Source organism: Aythya fuligula, chromosome 16 (genome assembly GCF_009819795.1).
Source record: "Aythya fuligula isolate bAytFul2 chromosome 16, bAytFul2.pri, whole genome shotgun sequence".
In the NCBI taxonomy this organism is placed as follows: domain Eukaryota; kingdom Metazoa; phylum Chordata; class Aves; order Anseriformes; family Anatidae; genus Aythya; species Aythya fuligula.
Window position 1 is genome coordinate 6,326,342 of NC_045574.1, and position 24,033 is coordinate 6,350,374.

Sequence of the window (24,033 nt, forward strand, 5' to 3'; positions counted from 1 at the left end):
GTGTCCAGAGCGGAGCACGGAGCCTACGCGTGTGTGTCAGGCCGATGCCATTCAAGCCTCAGTAGCCTGAGGCGGAAGCAGAAAATAAAGAGCTTACATCCAAGTGCTTGCTTGTGCCTCCATTTCTTCAAGCCAGGCCGTGCTGTGCTTGGGGATTTTCCCTACACCGTGTGGTGGTGTCACCCAGCTGGGCAGCTGAACTCCACCACGAGCACTCTCTCACTCGCCCTCCTCAAGCAGAAAGGGGGAGGAAATAGGATAAAACGGGCTCGAGGGTTGCGATAAGGACAGGGAGACCACTCACCAATTAGCATCACGGGCAAAACAGACTCAGCATAGGGAGATTAATATAATTCATTACCTATTAAAAGGGGCTAGAGCAGTGAGATACTAAAAGCAAACTAAAATCACCTTCTCCCTTCCACCCACTTCTACATCCACCCTCCCCCCAAGTGGCTCAGAGGAACATGGGAGTGGGGGCTATGGGATGAGGCTTAACAAGGCCAAGTGCCAGGTCTTGCACTTCGGCCACAATAACCCCCTGCAGTGCCATAGGCTTGGGGCAGAGTGGCTAGACGACTGTGAAGAGGAAAGGGACCTGGGAGTGTTGATCGATGCTTGGCTGAACATGAGCCGGCAGTGTGCTCAGGTGGCCAAGAAGGCCCGTGGCATCCCGGCCTGTATTAGAAAAAGAGTAGCCAGCAGGAGCAGGGAGGTGATCGTCCCCCTGCGCTCTGCTCTGGAGAGGCCGCACCTCGAGTGCTGTGTTCAGTTTTGGGCCCCTCAGTCCAAGAAGGGCATCGAGGCCCTGGGTCGTGTCCAAAGAAGTGCAACAAAACACTTCTACATCCACCCTCCCCTGAAGTGGCTCAGGGGAACATGGAGTGGGGGCTGCGGTCAGTCCTTAACGCTTCATCTGCTACGCTCCTACACCATCACTCTCTGAGTGTGGCTGCGCACAATCTATTAGGAAGGGACTTAATAATAAGATTAGGGTTGGAAATCAAGAGCCCGGGGGGAGAATTAAAAGTTCAGCTCTATACCCTAACCCAAGAAGATGAGGGAGAAATAGACCCACAGGTATTGCGTATCAACCATTTGAGAGAATACAGGTGGAATTTACTGAACTACTAGTTGTTTTGGAAAAGGACTGCTGTGGGGAGAGGGGTATAAGAGGAGAGCCTGTCCTCAAGATATATATATAAAAAAAAAAAAAAAAAAAAAAAAAAAACTCTAAAAGAACTAAAGAACTACAACATAACTGCGTAGAAGTGATTGAATGGCAAACCAAAATCCAACCCGATCTCGAGGAAACAGAATTAGAGACAGGGGAAAAATTATTTTTTGATGGATTGTCCAAAGTAGTAGATGGACAAAGAAGATCAGGGTATGCCATTGTAAATGGGGATATGGTCCTAATAGAATCAGGGCCACTCAGCACTGCCTGGTCCGCTCAAGCATGTGAACTTTATTCATTATTACGAGCCCTAGAACTACTGAAAGGGAGAAGTGGCACTATTTATACAGACTCTAAATATGCTTAGAGAATAGTCCACACATTTGGGAAAATTTGGGAAGAAAGGGGAGTCGTAGGCACACAGGAAAAAGGGCTGATTCACCAAACTTTAGTTACTCAAATATTGCAGGCATTGAGAGGACCTAGGGAGATTGCTATGGCACATATCAGAGGACATCAAAAGGGAACTGGCTTCCACATAAGAGGGAATAACCTGGAGGATAGAGAAGCTAGTGTTATAAATGAGGTCTCAACTCATTCTGAATTTTGTAATATTTATAAAACAAATATTTCTAAAAGGTATAAAAGGCAAGCAAACAGCGCTGGGCGTGCAGGGAGTCCACGCCCCACCAAAATGCACACACGAACATCAAACATTCTAAATATACAGAACATTGCTTTACATACTAAACCCGAGTATGCCTATATATATGTACAATCAGGAAAAGTAACAAGCAATCCTCTAAGTTCCATGACTTAACGGTGTCCATTTTCCACTCCTTTTCTTGATTACTAACAAGTCGCCATTTTCCATTCCTTTTGAACAATAAGGCCTGCTTTAAGTTGTCAAGCAATTCGGCCTTCAAGGCCTTATGTGTCCCATTCTTCCCGGATCAAAGAAAAGTATAGCCATGTCCTTGTGAAGGCCAAGAGGCCTGGGTCAAAAGGCACGTCCAGGTCAGCAGGGGGCCAAACAGCAAAGGCCTGAGATGGCTGTAGCAGCAGAGGGGCCGCTGGCATAGCAGTCGGATCAGTAAAGGAGCCCGCAGCTCCCTCACTGTCTGGCAAGCCACACGTTTCTGACTGTGGTCCCACAGGGCTCTTTAAGGCCTCAGAGACTGCTTGCCAGGTGCCGAGCAATCCCACTGCAACCTTGTCGTTTTTAGTTGCAGAGTCCCACACCTTGACCTCAGTTTGGTCCCATGTTTCAGGCTCATAAACTGTCCGATTGTTAATAACGAGAATAAGCTGTAAGGTTACCAGGACAGTCTTTGTTCCTAAGGACGTATGATTCCCCATAATGCGCAGCTGCTTACCAGCGAGGGGCAGTTGTGTGCACGGGTCCACTTCTCTCAGCTCGAGCTTCTCTCCAGCTCCAGCGCGCCTTTCTCCAGAGACTTTCTGCACAAGCTTCTCTGAGCAGTTTGCTGAGTTTGGCCAAACCTATCTTCATGAGGCAATCAAAGTGCCTGTTCCCATCCTGGTCTCCATTCTGCCAGACTGTTCCTCTTCACTTCTTTTTCCTGCTTCTTTATTGATGTAACTTCATCACGTTGCCCTTTTTTTTTTTCTTTATTCTGAGGACAGGCTCCCCTCTTACACCCTTCACCCCACAGCAGTTCTTTTCAAAAACAACTTTTCATTGGTCAGACAACTTTGAATGTAACAACAACAGCAAACAATCAGAAACATCCATGCCTTAATGGCTGGAGAACAAGAAGCCAGCTGGAGAACAAGAAACCGGAGAATGCATGGAGTCTCCTGAATCACCCTTCTTTGTTCCCTCTAAACTCTTTTATATTCCTGATGTCCTTGTCGTTAAGAGTCTAATGTTATCTCAACCGTGGGGTTTTCCAAACCCCATGGCCACATTCCCAAATCTCCCCCTTCTTTATTAATATCAACCATTTTCTCGACACGAATTACCACTCCATATATAACACTTTTACGCCTAAGTATAAATATTACTAAATTCAGATTGAGTTGAGACTTCATTTATAACACAACCTTGTGTTTCTAGGACTCCTGAGCCTCAGGCTTGCTCGAATTGGTGCACGCAGCTGGCCTCCTGCACCTGGGACTTCTACACCCCTATCTGCTGAAGGTCCTTAGACTGGGGCCAAAGAACGGACGCGCTAGGCACCCTTGGCGACCCCACCTGTCCCTGGGGAGTCCGCCCACTAGCAGGATCTCCAACAGCGGGCAACAAGCCCGTTCGCTGAGAAGGCGGCAGAGGAAGACCTGGCTCCTCCTGCAGCAGCTTCGGTGCTGCAGAGGAACACTCGGCGGCCGCCACCTCCTCTGCCTGCCGGCACCGGGACCCCGCGGCAGCCCCGCCGCCTGCCCCGGCCCCGCGGAGGAAGAGGCGTAGCCCCGGCCGCCGCCTTTCAGTTGCGGCCTCCCCGCGCAGCCGCAGCCCGAGCCGCCGGCCCGGAGCGCTGGCCGGAGGCCCGCCGCGCTGCCATGGCGCCGAGGCGGTGCCGGGGCCTGGCTGCGGCGGGCTCCCTGCTGCTCTGCGCCCTGCTCCGCGCCGCTGCCGACACCAGCACGGGCCGAGTGGGTGTCAGGGCGCGGGGGCCGGGGCCTGGCCGGGCCGGGGTGGGGTGCTGAGGGGAGCGGGGCGGCTCTGGGGCCGGTCGTGCCGCGGCTGGGAGGGGAGCGGAGCGGCCCGGGGGTGGGCTGGGGAGCGGGGCGGCGGCTGCCCGGCCCCGCTGCGCCCGGCTTCGGCCACGTCGCTGCTGGCCCGGCCGGAGCACCCCGGTATGTTCCTTGTGTAGGCCCTTGTCCGGCTGCTCTCCGAAGTGGCCGCTTTGGGGGCTCAGGGGCGCGGTGTCTGTCCCTGGCAGCTTCTGTGCCTGCAGCCGAGCCGGGTCTTTGGGGAGAGCCGGCCCGCGAAGGCAGCTGTGCCTCTTCTTGGTGCTCTGGAGCATCGGGCTCCCGGGAGGACCTTGGTGGTGTCCGCGCAGGAGTCGTGTTGTGGCCCTTTCCGTCGTGCCCGTGTCCCGTGTCCCGTGTTGGAGCCTGGCTGGGAAGGAGAGGGATGCGTAGCAGTGCTCGGGGCTGCTTTGGTGCCGTGCTGCACCCTTGCAGCCCAAGGGCAGCTTGTTTTGGTGAGGCTGCTGGTCTGTGCGTGCCAGTCCACTGTGTGGGTTAGAGGCTGGCTCTAGAGCTTTAGTTGCCAAGACGGACGTAGTAAGATGGACGTAGTCTGTTCTCCCAGCGGTTTGGCAGCTGGGGCTGTTGGTGCTGCATGTCCATTGACTCGGTGAGGTTTGGCGTGGCTGGCCCTGTGCTGTTACTCAACAAGATCTGTAGCTGTTGTAGTAATCATGGGCTAAGTAGTAAGCATTGAATCGGCCAAATGGGTTTTCTAAAGATTGTAGAAATCTGTCTTTGGAATATGGAGCGCATTGTGCCTGTAGGAGAACACCAAAGCAGTTGGATGTATTTCTGCTTGATGATGAGTATCCCAGGTATCTTGACAGTGCTTGGGGAGCTTGTCAGCTGTCGTATGTTAATTCCTGTTGGGTATTGGCCAGGAAAAAAAAAGAAAAAAAAAAAAAAAAAAAGCTCCAGGACAGGTGAATTAAAATTTACCACAACAGCAAGCCTACGTTGATGGCTTGGTGTTTTTTGGTCTTTGCACTTAACAGTGACTGAATGCTCCTTTTTCTCGTGGTATTAAAACGACTCAAAAGAAAGTCTTGAATTACTTGGCTGTTTTGGGAAATGCAGGCCTTGGCCTGTAAGTTTGACGTGGTTTTCTCTAAAGCTGTGTGTTTTGGGGAGGGTGGGGGGAAATAAAGCTCGGTGAGGAGAGCTGTCTGTTTTTGTGATCTGAAAACTTGCTAGATACCTGGTATTCAAGGAAGAGCCCACCTAGTAAGGGTCTATGTAAATGCTGAGCTTGTTTTTGTAAGAAATGCCTTCTGTGTCTGGTGCAAACATAAAGCTGAACTTGTGTTTGCGGGGAATTGTCCAGGCCTGTTAAGCCGTCTGCTTGGAGCGCTGGTCCAGAAGCAGCAGTAGGTGGGCAGTGGGTTCTTTGGAGCGTATTGCTGTGGGGGCTGAGAAAGCTTGTGATGGCCTGGGGATAGGGTGCACGGGAGGACCAAGAGAGGAGCTCAGCCTGTGCAAAGAATGGAGGTTCTTTGACATTTGTGTTGTACCAAAGAGCTATGTCTGCCCCGGTTCTGTTCAGTGGGGCTGCTGGCCGTTTTTAAGCAGCAGGCCTGTATCATCCAGGTAGGACAGCAGATAGGAAGCTGGGTCTTCCTGGAGTTCAGTCAGCGTTACGAATCCTAACTGCTAAAGAGAGGTGGTTAAATGGAATGGGCTTTCTTTTGAAGAAACGTTGTAAGGTGTGAAGTTGCAAGCTGAAGATGGCAGAAACTTACGATCTGTTTCTTTCTTTTTCAGGGTTGGTTAAAAACTTACGGCTACTTGCTTCCATCTGACAGCCAGATGTCCGCCTTGCAGGCGGGAAAAGCTGTGCAGTCTGCAGTGGCCACTATGCAACAATTCTATGGGATCCCAGTAACGGGCGTTTTGGACCAGACAACTCTGGAGTAAGATGATCCTAGGCTAATTTTGTCTTTCCATGCTCAAAGCCTTGTCTATTAGCTGGGTAGTTATTCCAGGAGCCAGAGGTCCTCCAAAGGGATAGATTTCACTGTCTCAGGCCAGTCAGAGAAGTCTTGGTGTTTGTGAAAAGGCGTCCCTAATGAACACATGTGGACAACTCCATCTTGCTCCTCTTGTCAAGATTGTTTGCATGCGTGAGAAACTCTTGTTAAATGTCATTCCTGTTGCTGGTGCAAAGGTGAAACAGGCGTGCTGTGAGTTTCTGAAGGCAGTAAACATCAAAGGTTTTATTGATTGCTGTCTGTCTGGATGTAGGTAAAACTCTGACTTGAGAAATGATTTCTGATGTAGTGTTTCTTAATTAATGGGAGTTGTGGATCTGCATAGCTGCTGCCTGTGGAGAGCTGCAGTTTGGAGTTGAAGAGAGTTGCAGCAGTCTAATGAGGACAGTCAAGACCACTCAGCTGTTGCTTAGTTGATGTTTGCTGGACATTAGATGTTATCTGCTGTATGTTTTTTGTAGCTTGCGATCGGTTTCTTAATAGCACAGAAACATAGGCCTAAAGTGCTTAAGCTGGAGGGAGTCTGTTCCTTGAAGGCTGTTGCCGCCTCCAAGGTGCGACCACCCCTCACTGAGCATGCTCTCTGAATTTCTCAGAGCCTATACCTTTAAGCAAAAGTAAGACAACTTTTCAGCCATCACAATTAAGATATTCTTGACTACAGTCACTCAAGCTCCACTTTAAGGCTAGCAAATAATCAATTGGGTTAAGAGAGAGGGGACGTTAGGGAAGATGCCATCACAAAGGAAGATATCAGATAGCATCCTGACTTCTGGAGCAGTCTATGGGCTGAGCCTCCCTTCCTCCACTTCTCCCCTATTGGGATGCCTTTGGGTGAGATTTGAACACTTGAATAATCTCTACAGTCTTTGTGCCTTTTAACGCCTTCATAGCCAGGCTGTGTACCTGTATATTTCATGCATGCTAGCTTGTTTCTGCAGACAATAAATTACCAACAGCAATTGAAAGAACTTGTGTACCTGTTGCTGTAATATATTGTACTTAATTACATTATTCCTAGCCATAATAGTTCTCACTGAACGAAGCAAGATTAAGGGCATGTTAAGTTGTTGGAGAATCCGTGTCCGTGATAGCTCAGTACCCTGAATCCGACCAGACCCATAACGTTAATCAGCTACACCCCTTAATGCGACAAGACCCCTTGTGTGTCTTTGCAAAGTCTTGAGCCTGTTGCCCACCTCAGGTTCCCAGACACAGCTGTCTAATTTTGTTTCTTAACTTAGAGATTTTAAAGATACCACTCCTACCAGCTCAATGGTAGGCAACTGAGAGTGATAGCTTCCTCTGTTTAGGAGTCTTGTGGAGGACTTGGAGCCTGACTGGGGGAAGCAGCTGTGTCTGGTCAAGGACTGGATGTCACTGCTGTTGGAAATTACCTATTTTTCTGCATGCCAAGTAGCTGGAGGAATGCAGTAGTTCAATAGCATTAAACAATGCCACACAAACTTTTGAGGGTCCAATGCTATTGGCACTCCGAGTGAAAATAAATATTTTTTTTTCAGTGGTTATTTATCTATTTGAATCCTGCCTTAAGTAATTGCCTTTTGTTGTTATTTGTGATGCATTTTTATAAATCCCCTGGAAGAAGTAAGGAGCTATCCAAAGTGCTCAGTAGAGTGCAGCTGGCAAAAAGCTGCATGTAAGAAGATCAGTGGCTGCAAGTTACAGCTCTGTGATTATTTTGACATAAATCTGCCCTGCTGAGAAAAGGAGAAGAGAGAGCTGGAATTGTACTGTAGTCCTTGTGGTTAGACTAGGGCCCATATTTCTTGAAAGGAAGTTGAACTAGGAAACCAGTCCAGGTAAACCTCAGCTTGACATTAGTATGGGCTATTGACGGCCTGGGTGTTGCCTAGCTGTAAGTGGGTGTTGTGGTGTAATGTGGCAGGCAGCTAAGCACCACAGAGCCACTTGTATCCCCATGGGATGGGGAAGAGAGTCAAAAGGGTGAAAGTGTTAGACCTGGTGGGCTGAAATAAAGACAGTTTACTAGTTAAAGCAGAAGCTGCACACAAGGTAAGCAAAACAAGGAATTCAGCCATTGCTGGGAAAGCAGGGTTTCTTGGGAATATAAACACCATCACTCAGAATGTTCCCCTCTCTTCCCCCTTTTTCTCCTTAGCTTTTCTTGCTGACTGTGACGTTATATGGCACAGAATGTACTTTGGCTAGTTTAGGTCAGCTGTCCTGTCTATGTCTCCCCCTGCTTCTCGTGCACCCCCAATGTCCTCGCTGGCAGGGCAGCACAAGAAGATGAACTAAAACATTGATGTGTTATCACCACTATTTTCATTTTAAAAAATAAAAATAAAGCATTATACAAGCCTCTGCAAAGAAAATTAACTCTATCCCAGCCAAAACTGAGATACCAGGTAATCAGGCTTTTTGTACTAGACCTATTTCAGACATTCTGTAGTTGAGGTCTGGAACAAGTATAATGGGTTTGAAAGAGGAGTTAGGCAGCTGTGCATATGGAAAGCAGGGACAGCTCTGAAAATAATGATGCCATGGAAGCTTTGGCTCAAGAAGTCCTTAAAGCCCAGAGTACTGATACTGCAGCCTGTCTCTGTTTTCTAGGCGATACTTGTAAAGATAAAATGGAAGATAATTTATGAGTTCTCATGAAGCTCAAGAGATGCAAACTGCATTGTGAATTAGGTTTTTGTAAGGTTAAGCTAAATAGTCTGTACAATTATATGACTGGAATTAAAAAGAAAAAATACTCAGAAGATACCTAGGAAATTGAGAAATATCTAGGTAGAAACAACACAAAAGAGCACAAGTAAAGGATGTTTGAAAAAACAGTATTTTGAGATTGAGTTAATATGGCTTTTGTAAATGCGAATCTCAAATGTACCACTTTTCTTTGAAGGTGGCAGCAGATGTGTGGGCATACTGTACCAATAAATGTAAGGTAAAGGAAGTGGGGAAGATGAGCACTAGCTTCATAATACAAAGCCTGCATTCTTGTCAAGTCCAGTACAATCTGTAGGGGAGGAGGCCTGACTTCTCCAATAATGGTGCATGGATCCCTCTGCAAGGGACAGCATCCTTTGATCTCTGAGTTTACGTGGCCATAGAAGCCAAACTGTCCTATATCATGAGTGAGATCAAAAGAGTCAAGGGGTATGGGGAGAATCTGACAGAATTTGGTGACTGTGACTCACAGATTGCAGTTACCTGTTTTGGTGGTTATAGAAAGTCATATCCATTTAGGTTGGAGGGTTGTGTTGCTTTCGTTCAATCTTATCTAGTGAATTCTGGCTTGGAAGGTTTTGTTTTATTTTGTTTTTACCAGCATAGGAACACTTCAATAAGAGTAAGTAATAAGAAGATTTGATCCCAGAGTATGTGTATGTGCCATTTGGGTCTGTGTCTCTTCTGGCATTATCATCATTAAGCTTTCGTCAAGAATAAGGGCTGCCTGGCCCAGTATCTGTATTTCCAAATGGAAAAAAAATGAAGCCTTTTTTGTGTGCAGAGGTGTGTGGAATGTCAACAGAGGTGGAGCCCTTCTTGGTGTCTATGTTGGTCATCTCTCATCCCTAGGAGGTCTTCTGATCACTGAGTTCTTTTTAATTTCTGTTCTAAACTCATTAGCTTTCTTTTTTGCTCTTTTCCTCCCTAGGTGGATGAAGAAGCCTCGATGTGGAGTTCCAGATCATCCGCACCTAGGCCGTAGCCGGAGGAAAAAGCGTTACGCGCTAACTGGACAAAAATGGAGGCAGAAACATATAACCTACAGGTAGGTACAGTATACTCCATAACACTTTTAGTTTTTTTTGGGGGGGAATGTTCTGTATTTGTTCAGTATGCAAATTTTTTAGTTAGCTTTAAAAAGTGGGTTTTCCTTATGAAGCCCAGTTAAGGCTTTCAGACTTGAGGATATGGTGGAGCAGTATATTTTCAGATCCCTGGAGCAACTGAGGAGTGTTTTTCATTAGGAAATAACTGGTTAGTAATCCCAACCATCAGTTGTGTAACTTTGGCAGGAAAATCCTACTAAGCCCCTTTCTGTTCCCTGAGAAATCTAAATGCTAATGAAATCTAACCCTTGCAACTGGAACTACAGATGGAGACAGCAGGACTCTAACCCTTAAATCTTTTGTCCTCTTTAATAAATAGTACCCTTAAAGCAGAAGGAACATCATTGTCTAATGGAGTGTTGCTTTGTTCCTCCACTGATTTGCAACATTTTACTGTTTATTTTTGCAGAGTTTTTCCTTTTAGTGCTGTAGTAAAACACTTGCTTTTATCCTGGTTTAGACCTGCCAAGGCAATATGCTGAAGTGACCTACTAGTGTAAAATGAGTGTTGCATACTTAGAGTTGTTTTCCAGAGAGGCCTTTGTGTTAGAATCATTTAGGTCCTTAGGTTTTGAAAAGCAACGATGCCAATGAAAGTTTGACACTAAGGATGTTAATTGAAAATAAAATTAATAAACCCTCTTGATGAGAGTCTCTGAAGAAGAGCCTTCTAAATTTGGAGAGAAGGGGACTTTGCAGAGGAGTAAAACTTAGGAATGTAGATGGTAAGGAGAAGATAGCGGTGAATAAGGCTTAGATGGAAAGAAAGAAGTCTGTTAAGAAGAGAGAGAAATCTGAGTGACCAACATGGGAAATACACCCAAGTGTGAGGTAGTACTGAGACGGGTAGGAGGGACTCATTCTGGGGACTAGTTCAAAGCTTCCACCAATAATTACTCCTTTAACTGAGATTACAAAGGCTTACCCTCTATAAGTAAAAATGTAAGAGTCAGATCTTGCTTCTGACCTTTTCTGGACCTTAGGGAAAGCTAGTATATAATCATCTGTGTAAAACATAACTTAAACCACAGCTTATTGGCTTCACTCTTGCCATTGTCAAGCTGTTAGGTATTTAACTTTCCAACTTCAGTATTTGTAGAGTGACTTTCCAGTGATGGATATATCATTTTACCACTAAATATAATACAGGATATTTCATCTCTCATCATTAGATTAAATTGAGCTAAGTTTCATTAAAGGCTGAAAGCTGTTTCTATGACATAGATGTTTCATATTCCTCGAGCCAAGTTTAGTAGGTCTTGAGTCTGTTATATATCCACCAAAAATATAAAAATCAGTATTTTTTTTAACCTGAAGTTTACCATTATGGGAAATTTATGTGTAGTTGAGCTATTTTTCATGAAATCCATCATGGATTGACATGCATAATATTGGCCTATCAATCTTAAATATTCAAGGACTTCTGAGAATGAAGGTGCTAATCTAAGTAAAGTTGTATAATTTACTGAAAAGTTTATTTCTCAAAAATAATTTTAGTAGCCAGGTGTTTTCATACACTGGAATTTTAGTGTGATATTTTCACACAAAATCTGGAATAATTTACATTCTTTAAACTAACTTTATATGTGAGGATTTGGAAGGTTGCCAGGCTTTCAGAAAGCGATATGAGATAAACCAAAGTATTGGGATTATTTTTACTAAGGAATGTACTCTCTGCATCAAGGCTGTTGGTGGTGGTGGCTTTATTTGTAAGAGCAAAACTTTGCATGCACAAAGTAGAGTCTTCAAAACAATAAATACATTTCAGAAATGGAAACTGTGTAGAGGTGGCTGTGTATTGGAATTATAATAAGAAGTCTTGAATGGAATCTGCACCTTTAAACAACCCTTCTCTCTCATTCACACAGTGTACACAACTATACCCCCAAGGTCGGAGAGCTTGATACAAGGAGAGCCATTCGTCAGGCATTTGATGTTTGGCAGAGAGTGACACCACTTACCTTTGAAGAAGTCCCTTACCATGAAATTAAAAATGACAGGAAGGAGGCAGATATTATGATTTTTTTTGCTTCTGGTTTCCATGGAGACAGTTCTCCATTTGATGGAGAAGGTGGATTCCTAGCTCATGCATACTTTCCTGGACCAGGAATAGGAGGAGATACTCACTTCGATTCAGATGAGCCATGGACCCTGGGAAATTCTAACCACGATGGTAAGGGTACAAATCATTTTTTAGAATAAGAGTAAGTTGAATGTAGACAAGTAGCCAGGCTTTTAACTGGGAAGTGGTTAGCAGAGCCTTCCTCTCCCATACAATGGTTCAAATGCTTTCTAAAACATGTATTCTATCTTAAATGGTTAAAACATTTCGTTACTAGGTTTGTGACTCTGCATGCCTCTGTGCACATTTGCAAATGCTGAGGAATAAACAGAAGTGTGTATCTAGTGGCTTTATACATATTTTGAGATTTGGACCACTGTTGCTGCAGAAAGCAATGTCTCTAGATGATCTTGAGGTCTCTTCCAACCTAGAAATTCTGTGATTCTGTGAAGATGAACAAGAGGGTGTTGAAGATTAAACTCTATCTTGTGGAATTATTAGCATGATTAAATAGAGCCATTTGTAGTGGTGAATAGAAAATTGAATGAGTTAAGGCATTTGTATTTCAAATAGTTTAAATCTGTATTTATTTGTGCATGATCTGAGTGTGGTCATAATTTCTCCCATCAGAGGATGGGGCTGGCTAATTTCTGAAGGAGGACTGATGATTAGGAGAATTGCTTTTGTGACACTAAGCAATATAGAGTTTTTGTGTCTTTCTGGCTTTGTCTTACTCTCAAATGACAATGAGCACTTTCAGATTTATTTTAAAATCTTTGAGGATAATGGTGACTTGTAAAAGTTTTAAATTGGAAAACCAAATTGAGTATGTATGTGGCTGATGAGAGCTCTTACTTAGTCCACATAATTTTGTTATAAACCAGCATGACTTGAAAGTTTGCTTTTGTTGGTCTACATCTGTCTTTCTGTGTTGTGGCATCTGAAGAGTTTCAGTAAATCCATAATTGGATGCAACTGTCTCCCCACAGAAGAACTATTTTGGAGTCTTTGCTAGCAGTGCCAATTGTGTGGATAAAAGTGAAATATTTAATGTAAAGTCTCATCCGGTCAGAAAAAAATGAAGAATGGTTTGAACAGATCCTTCTAGGAAAACAACTCTGATTCGTACATGGAGAATGCGATCTATCCTATAGAAGTTTCTGGTTTTGTAAAAACACCCTGTTGGTTGTGACTGTGGTAATAGGGGCAAGTGCGCCAGCACATCTGTATCATCTGCTGTGAAGAATGATCCTGTATAGGACTTCAAAGTGAATGCAAAGTTTCCTTTTAATGAACTTTAATTATAGTTCCACTCATGCATACAGTTCTATTAGCCAGTACTTAGCTTAGTACTTTCAATTAATGATTGCTGATTTGTTAATACTACTATGTTCTCTGACAATCCCATAGGCAAGCTATGGAAGTTAATTGTTTAATATTATGACGAGAATGTGTAAAACTAGGTAGGAAATTGAACTCATGGAGCAGTCCTTATTATCTTGGATCATGAGGTGCAGAATTCATTTGTTAAATTTTCAGATGAGAGTGTCGTTGGGAGCAGCTACAAGCATGAGGCAGAATATTGGAATTCAGAAGGACCAAGGCAAACCAGAGAAGTGATGGGCAGGTGTCCCTCTCCCGTGGCAGGGGCGTTGGAACTAGGTTATCTTTAAGGTTCCTTGCAATTCAAACCGTTCTGGTGATTCTGTGTTATAGCAAACAGGATGCAACTGAGAGAGAAGGTGTGGTTTTGCATTTGGAGATAAATTAGCTACACAACAACACGATGAGGAGCAATTGGTATGGTCAAAGTAGGAGGCAATATCTCTTTTTTTTTTTTTTTCCCAAAAAAAGTGCTTCTGAATAGAAATGAAAGCAGCACTCATCCCTTAGTCTGTCCCAGACTTGTAGCAGCAAGGGCTGCAGTTTATTAGACTTCAGTCTATGGGCACTTGGAGGCAGTTGAAGCTTTTTTGGATTCGTTGTCCTTTAACAGTACATGGTGTATGTTGCTCATGGGCCAGGTGACCCCTGCTGGCTGCTTAGAGCATTTGGTCACTGAGTTACATGTTCGTGAAGACAGCCTCGGTATCCCAGTTGCTTGTATTTCCAGAAGGCACATAAAAGGTGACTTTGCTGTGCTTTCTGCAAGTCCTGGGCCATTTTTTACGTGTAATAAGCCATATGTTGTCCACTCTAGGCAGCAAAGCCTGTACCCAAAAGAGGGTAAGCAGATTTGGCTATGCTGTGATCTCTCCCTTGGCTGTCTCAGTATCTTACCGAACTTGGATCAAGTGTACATGGTCCATTAACTGGACTAAATCAAGTATTTCCCAGCCTTTATATTAAACTATTAATAATATACATATGTATGTATATATTTCCAAGAATGGCTTGAAAATATATCGTATCAAGTGTCTGAAATTAAGTTCTGTCAGTCTAAATATCCACATTAACCATGACTGCTCTTATATCTCTCTAAGAACTCAAACATTTGTTTAATCGAGGTTGATTACAGGAAATCACTTTTAATCCCCAGATTAACATTATAAATAGTACCATAAATAATCCCTAGCAAATCTTCTTCACGGTCTTTTAAAAGATCATTGCTGTTTGTGCATGTGTCAACACCATACCACTAAATGTGAGGCGCCTGCCAACCTGTTGTAGCTGTTAGCTCTATAGCTATATAAATAAAGCTGGATAGCTGTATATAGCGGTTAGGTCCTCTGTTTGTAGTGACAAAACTTGCTTTTGTTGCCATCACTGTAAATGGCAGTGCCTGTGTTTTACCAGCTCTGCTAATGGCACCATCTCTGCTGTTGCCACCCATGAGCAGAGTGAGCATTACTGGGACTGTCTCATCTGTAGTGGTAATACCACTGGCAGTTTTTCTGTGCAGTCTGGATTTCATTCCAAAGCTTATGTGTACCAAGCACTGTCCTGGTCAGGAAATACTCTGAAACAGTGGTTGAAGGCTTGAAGTGGAGCAGGGTTGATTTAGGCAAGAAGTTTAGAGAAGCTTTTTAATGCTAAAGCAAGGTAAGTACTGAGTTAATGATGCTCTGCCAGGGATCACCAGAAGTTTTTTCTTTCAGCAAGCCTGGAGTTGAATTATAAGATCCTCCCTATCATCTGCTTGTTGTGTGGCATGCAGGTGGGAACGTGCCCAAGTTCACCCACTTCATCTTCCTCAGTAAACAACCCCAGCTGACAAGTTATTCCTGGAGCCACTGTGGTGTAACTCAACTTCACATCACATTTGATCATTTTGCAGTTCACAGGATGCATGTTCAGCATCCTTTCTTCCAGGTACTCTCCCAGCTTCACACCTGCATCAAGTTATCTTTTGAAAGCGTAGGATGACCACCGCTTCATATTCAGCGAGACTGGATGTGACCCATCTCTAACTATTGGCAGGAAATGCTGGTCTTTGGTAACAGGAAGCAAACAGATTTTGCAATCATTACAATAAACATGTTCCTATGCATCCCAGTGGTTTTCCTCTAGAGGCTTCTCTGGAAAGCTTCCTGTTAAAGCCTTCCGAAGACAAGCCAGATTAGTGTCAGCGTTTACAAGCCACTGCCAGAACTGATACAGGAGATGAGATTTCTTGGACCTCATTTGGTGACAAATCAATGTAGGAGCTATTGAGAAAATTCTGGAAGAGAAGGACCTGATCCAGCTCCCAGAAAGGCTTCTGTTAGCAACAGCGAACTGGATAGACTTCCTTGTGTGATTCCACACAAGAACTATCACTGTTTCAGTAAATAACTCTTTGGACAGCAGAGCAAGCACTTCTAAAGCCACTATCTGGACATCACATTTGTTCAGCAGATTTTTCAGGGCAGCCAGAAGCCATCAAAGCTGGTGAATGTAAATGTTCAGCAGGGATCTCAAGGAACAAGTTCCAGTTAGAGTAGCTAATTTTGGAGCAGAATCTTGCTGATGGATAGTGAGTATTACAGCCTGTAAGGGAGAATTTTGCCTGTTGTTGGGGAGGGGCTCTATAGCTTTGAGTTGGCATTTAATTGGCAATGCCAGTGTGTTCAAAGTACGCTGACACAGACTGGGAGACACGTGGTTGGAGAGCAGCTCAGCAGGAGGAGCAGCGCCTTAGGGTGCTGGTGACAGCAGCTCAGCACGAGCCAGCAGTGAGCCCTGGCAGCCAAGGGGGCAAGCTGCATTTTGGGATGCATTAAGCACACTGCAGCTACCCAGTTGAAAGATGTGATTCTCCCTTTAGCATTGGTGCGACCTCACCTGGAATATCATGTGGAGCTCTGGACTGCACAGAATAAAAAGAACGTTAAGGTCCTTGAAAGCATCCAGAGGAGGGCAACAAAGCTGGAAAAAGAGTCTGGAAGGCCTGTCCTGTGAGAAGAGGCAGAGGTACCTGGGTGGTCCAGTCTGGAGGAAAGGAGGCCAAGAGGCGACCTTGCTGCTCTCTGCAGCTTCCCAAGGAGGTGCCGGTCTCTGTCCCCTGGGGACCGATGGCAGGATGTGCGGGAAGGGCACAGAGCTGTGCCAGGGTCAGACCGGGCATCGGGAAAATATTCTGGACTGTGCGAGTGGTCAAAGACTGGAAGAGGCTTCCTAGCAAAGCATGGTTGAATCCCATGCCTGTCAGTGCTCAAGAGGCATTTGGACAATGCCCTCATTACTATGCTTTAACTTTTGGGTAGCCCTGAAGAGGTCAGGCAGTTGAACTCTGATCTTTGCAGGTTCCTTCCAACTAACTGTTCTTCTCTTCTCAAGTAGTGTCTTCCACTGGAATTTTACTGTTTTCTATTTTGGCAGTAGGAATACCCCAAACCTTCCAGATTCTTGTGACAATTGTATCTCCTTTCTTAAAGGGATTCTGCCTCTTATCTCCACTTCTGTGGAATTCAGTTGCTCAAAGAAAGACATACAGTCACTCTTTGAGAGATCCAGTTTACTCATGGATTCTGTGCTTTGTCTCTTCTTCTTTCTCTGTTGTCACCATTTTCTTCTAGAAATCTTCTCTTGTTCCTTAGCTAAATATTTTGCAAAGCCAGCTTCCCTTTTGTCAGTACTACATGGTTGAAACCAGTCAAATTTTGAGTTTAACAAAAATGGAGTGTGATGTCTGGGGACCCTGCTACAAGAAAGGTGTCAGCAAGCTGGGAAGAGTCCAGTGCAGCAGCACTGAGGTGAAAAGGAGTTGGAGCACTTGGCACACAAGGAGAAACCAGGGGAACTGGACTTGTTCAGCCTACTGAGGAGGAGGACTGGGGAAGAGGGAGGTCTAATAGCAGCCTTCTGCCACCTGTGGAGAGATTATAGAGAAGAACTACACTTTTCTTGGAGGTGCACAGAAAAATGAACAAGAAGTGATGAGCACAACATGCAACAAGGAAAATCTGACCTGGGCATAACAGGGACAACTCTTCCCCAAGAGAATGGTGCAACTTTGAGATAGAGTCCGGAGAGGTTGTGGATGCTCCATCCTGGGAGATTTTCAAAATTTGACTGTATGAGACCTTGAGCAGCCTAATACAGTTTTGAGATTAGCCTTGCTTGAAATAGAAAGTTAGGCCTAATGACTTTCAGATGTGCCTTGTAATCTATTTTTTTTTCCATAATTCTCTATAATTGCTAAGAAGACAGCATTTCAGTACCTGGAAGTTCAGTAAATTGCAGTTACTTCTCATGGCAACTCTGAGCTGTAAGAAGATATTCAGCTCATAAAATTCTGTCAGCAAATCTCTTCTTAAAAACAGGTATTTTTTAATATCAAGATTATTCACAATGGAGTACTGATTTGTATAGGTGCATAAAGGTGGTTGGCAAGTTTTTTTTCCAGGTACTTTAAAAGTACCATGTCTTACTGTTACTTTTTTGAAATGCGAGAATATAAAAGGTTGCTGTAAGCATTCACTGGATTAATGGTATAAATATATTGGATGTAAGTTAGGGTATAAGTTTGCCTAGTATTAAGTGATATGTACAAATAAGTTTGGCTATTTTTTTTTTCCTAACACGGTCAGGTAGTTCTTTATTATAAAAGGCATCATTTTGGAAACATCACCTACTAAACAATCCTGATTGTATTTGATGTCTTCAGTTAAAATAGCAATGTTTTAGGTGGAGAAAGGGGACTAAGAGGAATGAAGAGTATCCAGTTTTTGGTTTTTGTTTTGATTTGCATTGTTATTCACTTTTCTAGGACGACTGTACTGTCTGCTTGCAGCCCAGTTACCTGAATTGTACAGGTACAGTGCATGCTTGCTGAAAAAGAAAATATAGCTTCCTTTAACCCCCGCCCCTTCACCCAGCATAATGCCACAACTTGGTACAATCATTTATCCTTAACTTACTCTGAAATTTAATTCTGTTTCCTCTGTGTTTTGCCTTGCTTTCTGTCTATTTCTCTTTCATTTTACTACTAATTTATTATCTGTTTTCTGGGGAAATGCTGAGGACAGCAAAGAAAATCTACAGAGTATCAATGAGCAACTTGACAGCATATGTACTCACAATACAATACACCCATAATGTTGCTTTTTTGCTGTTAAATACTTTTAAAATTTTCTTTCTCTGATTTCTCAGGTAAAGAACATCTCCACATCTAAAGAATTTTGTTCTAATAAATGGCATTTTGAATCTATCATTATTTCTAGGCTTCTGACATTGTTGAAAGTAAGCATCAGAATTTTTCAGAGCAAAAATCAGAGCTGCTTTGATACTACTCACCTATCTTCTGTTGCAGAAGACCTGTTATCTGAAAGACTCGAAAATAGATGTTGGAAATTTGGGGGCATAAGTTTGCATTAAAATTTAAACTTACTCTATCAGACTTTCCTGTAGTAGTTCACTGCACCAGATCATGCTGTTGGTCAGTACTTTTCTTCATTGAAGAAGATCAGTTCAGTTTTTAGTCTCTAAAACATACCTATTTAATGTTGGATTCATCCTGTAACTTCTCAGAGAGATCTGTTCCCGTAAGTCAGAGATCTCTAAAATCATATTTTAATGTTGAACTGAATTTGAGTAAGCATGTAGATGCATGGTTTCAAAACAGCCATCCATGGTAAAAAGACATTAAATTGGCTTGCTTAAGTAAGCAAGAGTTCGAGATTACACCCCTGTCATGTCAAACCACCAAAGCATAGAAGGCCTTAAAAAAAAGGACCTGAAAAATTATATTTTTTTTTAAAGTGAATTCCACCAGAGAAGCTGGTCAGTCATCGTAGCCACTCATGGAAAAAATGTTCCATTTAGTGTGTGAATTAGAAAAGTGAAGTGAAGAGAGAAAGCCCACCAGCACACATGGAAGACTTCTGTCTACAAATTCTTCTTCGTACTGGACAGCATCTCTGTAAGTAGTGCTTTCTTTTGTGTTATGTGCTGTCATTTATACAAAGATAGAAGTGGCATTATGGTAGTGCTGTGCTAGTGCAGTCTGGATTTTGAAGCTTTGCTATGTTGACAGTGATAGTTGTTGATCACAGCTAAAATTCTTGAATAAGGATCACCTGCAAATTCTACTTTCAAAGCAATGTACTTTTAAATACACCTTATGCTCACAGTGTTCTGTGAAAAGATAATTAGTATCCATTGCTTTTGTCAATAGTTGTTGGATACGTAGAGTATAAATATAGCTCTGTAGGTATTGGGAATCCTATTGATTTCTGTATAACAAAATTAAAATATTTTACTTCATTCCACAGAGAATCAGATACTCTGAGATTTGTAGGAAGGAGCCAGTAGGGATCAGAATGATGTCATTCCCATAAAAAGAAAAAGAAAAAAAAAAAAAGAGGCAGAACATGAGAATCAAGGTGAGATAAAACCTTTGTGTCTTCTGACCCAGTGAAAACAGATGATGTGAAGCAAGCCAAAACACAGTAGTATCTGTAATAAACTTGCTGCATTCCACTGAATGAGGAGATAAATAATATGCCAGATGTTAACTAGGAATATCACACGGCTGACACAAGCAGGTCCAGGAGGTTCTTAAAGCTCGTCGATGATAGCTTCTTGGTGCAGGTTCTAAAGGAGCCAAGTGGGGAAGGTGCCCTCCTAGATCCCTCTCTTGAGACTAGAGAGGGGGTAGTGGCAATTGGTGGCCGTCTTGGTCATTGTGACCATGAAGTGCATGAGTTTAAAATTTTTGGTGACAGAAGGAAAACTGCCACCAAAACTTCAGCCCTGGATATGGGGAGAGCAGACTTCAGGCTGCTCAGGAAATTAGTTAGTAAGGTCCCTTGGGAAGCTGCGTTTGAATGCATTAGTGTCCGTCAGTGCCGGTCAGTCTTTAAGCACTGTCTCCTAAAAGCACAGGATCAGGTAATTCCAGAATATCAGAAGTCAAGCAGGTGGGGCAGAAGGCCACTTTGTCTGACCAGGAGTCTTCTTCTGGAGCTTAGGTACAAAAAGAAAGTGTATGGCTGTTAGAAGCAGGGTCAGGAAACATGGAAGGACTACAGCGACATTATTCGCCTTTGTAGGGAGAAAATTTGTGTGGCCAAAGCCCAATTAGAGTTGAAGCTGGCCAGGTCTGTGGGAGACAGCAAAAAGGAATTTTTTAAATATGTGAACAAAAAAAGGAAGAACAGAGAAAACATAGGTCCACTACTTGACGGGAATGGTCACCTTACAAATAAGGACATAGGCAAAGCAGAGATGTTTAATGCCTTCTTTGCCTCTGTCTTCAATGCTGATGATGGGCTTCAGGACCCAGGGTGTCCTGAGCTGGAGGGCTGTGATGGTGGGAATGACAAACTCCCAGCCAACCCTGAACATGTGTGGGATTTGCTGCTCCACCTGGATCCATACAAGTCCATGGGTCCAGATGAGATTCACTGCAGGGTGCTCAAAGAGATGGCTGACATCATCATGGGACCTCTCAATTATTTTTCAATGGTCTTGGGAATCTGGAGGGGTCCCAGTTGACTGGCAGCTGGCAAATGTTGTGACAATTTTCAAGAAGGGCAAGAAAGAAGACCCTGGTAACTACAGATCTATCAGTCTCACATCAGTGCCTGGTAAAATTATAGAGAAGATTATTCTGGGTGTTACTGAAATGCACCTGGGGGACAGTGCAGTCATAGGTCCCAGCCAACATAGGTTCATGAGGGGTAGGTCCTGTTTAACAAATTTGATTTACTTTTAAGATAAGACCACCCATCTTGTTGATCAAGGAAAGCCAGTTGATGTAATCTTTTTGGATTTCAGTAAAGCTTTTGATACAGTTTCTCATAGGATCCTTCTGGACAAAATGTCCAGCATACAGCTAGATAAAAACATCATGCGATGGGTGAGCACTTGGCTGACAGGTAAGGCTCGAAGGGCTGTGGTAAATGGGGTTACATCAGCCTGGCAGCCAGTCACCAGTGGGGTCCCCCAGGACTCCATTTTACAGCCAGTTCTTTTCAGTGTTTTCATAAACAATTTGGATGTAGGACTGGAGTAAATGGATGAAGGACTTTGAGTAAATTTGATGATACTAAACTTGGAGGAGTTGTTGACTCTGTTGAGGGTAAAAAGGCCTTGCAGAGAGACCTGGACAAACTGGAGAGCTGGGTGATCACCAACTGTGTAAAGTTTAACAAGAGCAAGTGACGGGTTCTGCACTTGGGAAGTGGCAGCCCTGGCTATATGTACAGACTGGGCAATGAGATGCTGGAGAGCAGCCCTGCAGAGAGAGATCTGGGGGTTGTGGTTGACAGCAAGTTGAATATGAGCCAGCAGTGTGCCCTGGCAGCCAGGAGGGCCGACCGTATCCTGGGGTGCGTCAAGCATGGCATCGCTAGTAGGTCAAGGGAGGTGATTGTCCCGCTCTACTCTGCGCTGGTGCGGCCTCACCTCAAGTACTGTGTGGAGATTTGGGCACCACAGTAGAAAAAGGATGTGAAACTATTAGAGAGTGCCCAGAGAAGGGCTACAGAGATGGTGAAGGGCCTAGAGGGGAAGACATACGAGTACCAGCTGAGGTCACTTGGCAGGTTCATCATGGAAAAGAGGAGGCAGCTGTAAACTTCATCACGGTTTACAGCTTCCTCTTGAGGGGGAGTGGAAGGGCATGTGCTGATATGGATATTCTATGAATAAGCATTCAGGGAGAGAATAAAGGAAAAAGAGGTGATTTAAAAAAAAAAAAAAATCTACTAAAATCTTTCAGCTGGCTACTCAGCTGGCTACTCAGCCAGCTGAAAGCAGTTACTGCTTCCCTCTCCCTGGGTGTCCACTCTTGCCTTCGTACCCTTTGGTCAGTTACAGTGTTACCACTCCAGAAAAGTATTTTATATTTTTCCTGTGAATTTCTACACGAGCGTGTTCTCATCTGTACTATGCTAGATAAAGTACAGCTTACAGGATTAATTAGGTCTGTAACACCACTAACAAACATAGTTTGCATGCTGCCTTTTGGAGCCGATAAGGCAAGCTGCTTCTCTTTTGCGCTGATTGATACTGTAATGCAATTTTGTCCTCCTGCAGTCGCTTGATCTTACAAAGATCTGAGTGTCTTAGTGGAATGATGGCTACAGAGATGACACCTTTACTTAATTGTCTTCTTTGAGATACCCAGTCCATGACAACAGTTTGAAATAGACTGTTGCAACCATGCTGAATGTAACGCCCCAGACTGCACTGTGCTTCCCTGAACAGGAGTCCTAAGGGCTAATGTTGATGTGTTTGTACACAGAAAGTACAATGACTCATATACAAAAGGTCTGCCATGCAACCTGAAGACCTTCTCTATGGGAGCCAAAAATCCCACACGTAGCGGCTTTAAAAAGTTGAGTTGTTTGCCCTGACCTGGATTATCTATCCACCTTGAATTGCTGGCAAAAGGTTAGTTCCTCCAGGGTGAGATCAAATGAATGCTTATACCTGCAGCTCACCTGCCCTGAAGAAACTGATCAGCTGCAATCTTGTTTGAGAAATGGTCTATTCAGAAAAGTCAAGTGAGAACTTGCATTTAAAAAGAAGAGGTAGGGGAGGTGGGAAACTATCATAAAGGAGAGCATCTCAGATCTTGTATGAGTTAGTACTGCAGTTGCTCAATGTGTTTGCACTGTAGACAAGAAAAGTTAAGAGTCAAATTGCCCTTATAGGGGGCATCTCTCTTAGCAATATGAATTAGTTAAGTTTGTTACGTATGCATACATACATACATGTTGTGCAATTTCTTTCAAGATTGTATATCACTCTCTATTCTTTCTCCAATTAAGCTGTCTTAAAAGTTTTCATTAAATCCTTAAGATGTATCATATTCATTGCTAAATTTACAACTGTCAGAGTTTATTAACAAAATGAAGCTTATTTTTCTTTTTAAAGTGCATTTTTTTCCTTTGCAGATCGAAGAGCTGTTTTTCACATCCCTTGCTTGATACAATCAAATGGTAGAGCAATATCACCACTTCTTCAGGGTCTTTATGTGCAAGACTGAAAGCTTTTCTCAAGCAGAGCATGTTGTGGAGGTGAATGGAGGAGCACAAGACAAATTGCATGTTCTTCTGTTTGACAGTTCAGACCTAACAGGTCAGGTCTGTAGATGGAAGTACCAAAGCATAGCTTAGAGTAGCCCTAAAGCTTCTTTAAGTTGTGCTTGGAAAACAGTTACTGGACTTGAAATTTATTTTAAAAGCATGTTAAGTTCATGCCATCTTTTCTGTAATTATGGTATGCATGGTATTGTCACAACCAATGATTTGACTTCTTCAGTATTGTTTATACTTCAATAAAATTCCAAAATACAACCTTCGTATGTCTATTAATTGTCTGAGTAAACTGCAGTAAGTAGAACAGGGTTAGCGTGATGGTGCAGTTGATAAAATATAAAACTAACAAGATAAAGATCAGAGATTCACAGTTGCTCTGGTATTCTTAATCAGATGTACAGTATTATTAAATTGTACTTCTGCTGTCTTACAAGCTCTGGAGTTACACTTCATTGTGCTAGGTGCTCTACAGAGTCTACCTACGCTCATTACAGCTATCATGTTCAGTGGTAAATACTGATAGTAATATAACAATTTCCATAATAGTAGCCCTGGGAACTGTTATTGTAAACTGATAGGCATTTAAATAAATGTTTTTTGCTGACTTACAGAACTTGGACACCTTAATATATAAAAACATTTGCCTAAGAAATGCATTGCATGAATGTTGGTAGTTAAAATGAATAAAACTATAAAAGAAGGCACGTGCTAGCAGTTTCATGAAAACCTTTCCCAGAATGTTTCTTACCTGATTTAATAGCTGTTTCTCCAGCTGAAGATGCAAATAAAA

General features: G+C 43.4%; 1 protein-coding gene across 1 annotated transcript in view; it reads left to right on the top strand.

Annotated features, from left to right (window-relative positions):
* The first annotated feature begins 3,667 nt into the window (after nt 1-3,667).
* The window catches only part of MMP24 (matrix metallopeptidase 24), a 44,783-nt gene continuing 24,417 nt past the window's right edge, over nt 3,668-24,033 (top strand). The window contains exons 1-4 of the mRNA XM_032198090.1: nt 3,668-3,793; nt 5,657-5,805; nt 9,533-9,649; nt 11,579-11,883. Coding sequence (XP_032053981.1) covers nt 3,701-3,793; nt 5,657-5,805; nt 9,533-9,649; nt 11,579-11,883 — 664 coding nt within the window. The 5' untranslated portion in view covers nt 3,668-3,700. The remainder of the gene's footprint in view (nt 3,794-5,656; nt 5,806-9,532; nt 9,650-11,578; nt 11,884-24,033) is intronic.